At 47.4% G+C, this 5,182-nt stretch overlaps 1 protein-coding gene across 1 annotated transcript; it reads left to right on the top strand.

Annotated features, from left to right (window-relative positions):
* The first annotated feature begins 1,367 nt into the window (after positions 1 to 1,367).
* LOC113972421 (translation initiation factor IF-2-like) lies at positions 1,368 to 4,751 on the top strand. The gene is made up of 4 exons (XM_027693459.1): positions 1,368 to 1,424; positions 1,677 to 1,763; positions 1,864 to 2,598; positions 3,947 to 4,751. The coding sequence occupies exons 1-4, from the start codon at positions 1,368 to 1,370 to the stop codon at positions 4,106 to 4,108; spliced, it is 1,041 nt and encodes a 346-aa protein (XP_027549260.1). The 3' UTR covers positions 4,109 to 4,751.
* The last annotated feature ends 431 nt before the right edge of the window (positions 4,752 to 5,182 follow it).

The raw sequence follows: 5,182 nt of genomic DNA, 5'->3' as shown, positions 1-5,182 counted from the left end.
TATGGATCTTGACAACACAACTCCATACCAGCTGACAATCCAAATGAAACAGGCTGCCAGGACACTACAAAAAGATATTATTTACAGCCAGCTCAAGACACCCACAGTCCAACTCCAGGCTCTCCTCTCTCAGAGGTTTTTGGGCTGGTTGGAACAGTCATTGATTCCCCCAGGCCTTCACAGCTACTCAGGGGCAGTTACTGATATGGACCAGAGACCAGAACTGGACTTTGTTCTGTAGTACTCAGCTCCAGCACTGAGTCCAAAACACTCCTGTAACACATTTATGTACTTGCACAGCACACAGTCCCAACCAATAAAGCAACAAATTTTGAGTACTCAGCTTTGTCTGCAGTAATTTACTTCTTGAGGAAAAAAAAAAGTATAGAAAGCACAACACCTTTGTAATTTTCAACACACACAAATAATGAATTTCATTAAAAAATTAAGCACCCACCAAATGCCTAGAGGCAGCATCATTATTTCTCATTTTTGTAACTCCTTGTACCTCAGAGCTGGAACGTGCTGGTTCCATTAACAGTGTTATACAGGACATCTCAACAGCGTGAACAGTTGGTGCTTCTTCTGCATCAGCCTCCTCAGCTTTTTCTGACAAAGCAAAATATATTTTAGCTACTCACACATCACAAATATAAACATGCACTTTTTACTCAAACACAAAAGTTGGTCTGTATGTTTGTCATTAATAAATACACTTTGAAATTGAACATCAACATCCTATTACACCAACTTACAGAGGAAATAAACATGCCTTTCTTTCACCTCACACCTAAAGTATTTTGAACAAAAGACTCTCTAATCACTGCTGGCCCCACTGCTGTGGTGTTTTGGGGTTTAAGTACAGAATTTACACTGGTCACTGCCATGACAAAACTTGGAGAAAGCTGAAATTACAGCTCAGAATTTGCTTCGCTGTAAATCTGCGCAACTTCCCAAAATCTGGTTCTACACTAAATGTCAGACAATGATTTTAAGATATGGTTTTCAGGGTCAGGTGCTCAATTAATCCAGCATCTTCTGGCAAGTTCTTACTAGAGGCAGCACTCAGGTGCCACCATCTACTCAGATGCTGGTTTCAAAAGCTCAGTTCGGAGCCACCACATCCAAAATGGTTTTAAGCTGTGAAAATGCACCCAAACTGCAATTGTTTTTCCTTCAAGACTTTGCCCTTCCACTACTCAATTCACTGGCACAAAGCATTAAGGAAAAACAAGTCTAATTGCTGCTGTATTTCCTGCACAGCCACACTGGAGAGTCACTACCACCTGTTCTGCAGCTCTCTACACTCCAGGGAAGGCACATGATGACCAGCTGAACTTTCTCTTCATTGCCTCACGAAGAGAAGCATGAGGGGCCAAGAGAAGAGAGGCCAGGCTCTGCCCAAAATGGCCCCTCCAGGTGCTGTTTGGGAGGTTTTGGCTCTCCAGGGGCTCACAGAATCACCAAACGGGTTAGGATAGAAGGGACCACAGTGGGTCATCTGGTCCAACCCCCCTGCTCAAGCAGCATCATCCCAGATGATGGGCACATGGCACAGGATTGCATCCAGACAGTTCTGCAATATCTCCAATGAGGGAGACTCCACAACCTCTCTGGGCAACCTATTCCACTCACACAGTAAAGAACTCACACCGTAAGTTCTTCCTCACTTTCAGGTGGAACTTCCTGTGCATCAGTTTCTGCCCGTTGCATCTTGTACTATTACTCTGCACCACCGAGCAGAGCCCGGCTCCGTCCTCTTGGTACCCCCCAGAAGATATTTATACACATTAATGAGGTCCCCTCTCAGCCATATCTTCACGAGGCTGAATAGCCCCAGCTCCCTCATCCTTTCACCTTAAGAGAGACGCCCCATTCCCCCAGCCATCCTCGCTGCTCTCCGCTGGTCCCGAGCTCCCCTCCCCACAGACTCGGCGGTGCCCCGAGCCCAGACACGGTGCTGCCCCTCTAAACCCCTGCGGACACGATCCATCCCGGCCCTGCGAGGGGGTGTCGCTACCTCGGACCCGCGGCTCCGCGAGGCCGGGACGGGGATGCGAACGAGACCGACCCCGATCCCGGCAGGAGCCGCCGCCTTCTGATGACGCGAGGCCGCCTCGTGACGCAGTGAGGCACCGCCTCCGCGGGCCTGAAGCTGCGGAGATTGGCCCCAAAACAAGTGAGGCAATACCCTTCCCACACGGACGGCAGGGACATGGCAAGTGGACATCCAGCCCCGGGCGCTGCCGCCCACGGCCGCCCCAACACACCGCGACAGCGGCCGCGGTGACGCCGCCCCGCCCCGGGGCCGCGGGGATGGACGCGGAGAGCGCCGGCGGCCGAGACAGCGCTGCAGGAGCAGGACCAGGAGGAGGAGGAGGACAGGGGGACTTCGTGTCCGCCCTCCCTCCCGAGGTGAGCTCCCGGATTTTCGGCGGCCTGGACGTGGAGAGCCTATGCCACGCGTCTTCGGCGTGCAAGGGCTGGCACCGCGTCATCGAGGGCAACGGGCGGCTGTGGCGGCACCACTGCCTGGCCGTGCGGGCCGTCTGCCGGCGAGAGATCGACTGCGACCGCGGGAACGACTATTCCTGGAAGGTAAATCCCATCTTGGGGACACAGCGAGGCTTCCAGGTTGGGCGGTGAGAATGTGGAAGGAAATGACAGCGGCGCATCTCGCCCCATCCCAGGGTGATGGGGGCAGCGCTATGGTGACAGTGCAGCTCAGGATCCGGACAGCTGGTAAAATGGACTGAGAAGGAAGGCAAGGCTGTTCTTTTTCCTGCTCAGGCTAGCCTTTTTCCTGCCCAGGCTGTCCTTTTTCTTGCCCAGGTCCACACCTGTCACATCCCAGTTATTCCTCACCCTTCCCTGCTGACCCTCGTCCCAGCAAAGCCCTAACATGGGACAAACCCCATGCAGACAGGGCTGGGAGGGAGAAGATAACATAATACTGACTAGGCAATGTGTGCTCTCAGGTTGTATTTCATGGGAATAGGTGTGCTGGTTAGGAATGGCTTCCTGGAAAATCATCCTGAATAGGTCTGCCTCGATATGCCTTCAGCGACACGCATCCAAGAAAAAAAAATTGGGGTATAGAAAGGGAAAGAAGCAGGAGCTTTTAAAGGCTATTTTGAAAATCTGCCCTAACATAGTCCCAGTTACAGGTGGTCTGAGGAGTTGGGGGCAGGTTCAGCTCCAGAACACACTGGATGATCTCTCACTATTGAATCCAGCCTGGAAGCTGAGGTAGATCAGGAAAGGATCTGGTAACACGTTACTCCGGGCCAGGTAATTCCCCCACCCTCAATTCAGGTGGTGTGTTTAAGAGCAGGGGGGCAGTGGAAGGGTCAAAAGAGAGAGAAGCAGCAGCTAAAGAAACCAAGGAAGCCACAGTTCTGGGCTCTGTGACATTTTGGTAGAGTTGCTGCACTGTGAGGTAGTGGTTGCCCTTTTGGTGTACAGATCTTGATACTCTTGCACAGCAATTTCCAGAACTCCCTGCACTGATTGTCTGTTTTATCTGGAGGGGATTTCAAATAGAAGCAACAAACACACCAAGTCAGCATTTTCTTGCAATAAAAGGTTGATGGAAGAGAAGAATCCAGCCAGCCTCCAGAGTTAAATGTCACAAATAACCTAACCAGAAAGAGAAAGGTGCCTCTTTTAAAGAGTAAGATGAGTTCCTGGTTTAGGTTTTTCATCTTGACCATCAAAGAATTGAGGCAGGAATTGATTTTCCACCCAACTTTGGAACAGAAAATTTGGAAGTAGACCAAGGTTAGCTTCTTGGCAGCACTGCACCTTCCTGGGCTTAGTGTCTAGAGATCTAAAGGCACATTCCAAGTCTTTTTTCTAGCCTTACTCTTCCAAGGCAAAACTTACTTGTGTTGAATGCTGCCTAAATTGTTTCATTTCCAAAATCTGAGTAATTTTTTTTCCCCAGATCACATTATTGAGAAAGTACTGGAAAAGCAAGGTGAAGCAAGAATGGCTGAGCGGGAAATATAGCAACATTCCTTCACAACACAGCTTACCAGAGAAAATCATGTATCACATGGACGTTGACACATGGGGAGAAATCTTGGAAGCAGAACTTGAAAGATAAGAAACCAGTGCTGATTTTTGCAACTCAAAAACCTTTTGCCAATGATTCACAAACTGTTTGGCAGTTGTCGAACTGATTTTGAGTGATTTTTAACTGATTTTGAACTGATGATGAAAGTTTCTCAGAAGAAGTTATGGGTGTCTTTTTCTTTGCAGTTTATCATATTAATTTTATGTAAAATTCTAAATAAGACTAAATGTTCAGTTGTAATTTATATTTATAAATTTAATGCTCTGCTGTATTGTCAAAAATATGTTGATTGTATTTTCAATTTGCACTTTTTCTTTTGAAAGAGATGACTTTTATTTAAAAAAAGAAAGGTATGTTTGACTTGAAATTTATCTTACAGCACGAGAGCCCACAAAGGAAGGCTGGGTTAGGGACAAATACAGACACTGGAAAGAAAAGAAGATGACAAGGTGGGCACCTCAGTATCAACTGAACATTCCCAGTGTCCACCTCAAGGGACAAAGTCCTCAGAAGGATCTCTAAACTTGCACCCCAGTTTTTGGCACCAACTTGCAAAACTGCTGCTGGTAAAAGAGGATGTACCTGTCATGTTATCTAACATAAAAGTGACCACAAATTCAATTTATTACAATTCTCTTTGACTATCACCTTTCCCTACCTTCTTTGCACTAAAGTAACTGGGGAAAATGCTGGGAAGGTCTCTGTTGCTCAAGGTATTCCTGCAAAATTCAGTCACCAATCTGGCACCAATTTTCTATAGGAAGACTTCTACCATGGTTATGAAACATGGTTATTTAACCCTTGCAGATTATCTGGTGAAAATATCTTGTATGTTTCCTCCTCTTTATTGCAGGTGTCTGGGCTCACAGGCTGTTGTAGGTGCCCATATCTACAGACCAAAGAAGAGACATAACAGTCAGGTGAAACAGGTGACTCTAAAATGCTTCCAAGAACAGAATGTTGCCTGATCCTTTCTCTAGTTTAGAGCATTCAACAGATTTCCTCAAAACTGATCCACATCCCTCAGCCTCCTGCATGTTCCCCATTAGAACAGGTCTTCAGTCAATAAGCGCTAGTACCTTTTCTGAATCATGAGTAACGTAT

The sequence above is a fragment of the Neopelma chrysocephalum genome, unplaced genomic scaffold (genome assembly GCF_003984885.1).
Source record: "Neopelma chrysocephalum unplaced genomic scaffold, ASM398488v2 Primary Assembly neopelma1_91, whole genome shotgun sequence".
Classification (NCBI taxonomy): domain Eukaryota; kingdom Metazoa; phylum Chordata; class Aves; order Passeriformes; family Pipridae; genus Neopelma; species Neopelma chrysocephalum.
The sequence above is the reverse complement of the archived record's forward strand: the minus strand, read 5'-3'. Positions and strand labels throughout refer to the sequence as shown.

Bases quoted from the DNA above. Each gene is read 5' to 3' on its own strand.
- LOC113972421 (XM_027693459.1), top strand. From the start codon at position 1,368: ATGAGGGGCCAAGAGAAGAGAGGCCAGGCTCTGCCCAAAATGGCCCCT. The intron at 1,425-1,676 runs GTTTGGGAGGTT...CCTCACTTTCAG, and splicing joins AAATGGCCCCTCCAGGTGCT to GTGGAACTTCCTGTGCATCA. The intron at 2,599-3,946 runs GTAAATCCCATC...TTTTTTCCCCAG, and splicing joins GGAACGACTATTCCTGGAAG to ATCACATTATTGAGAAAGTA.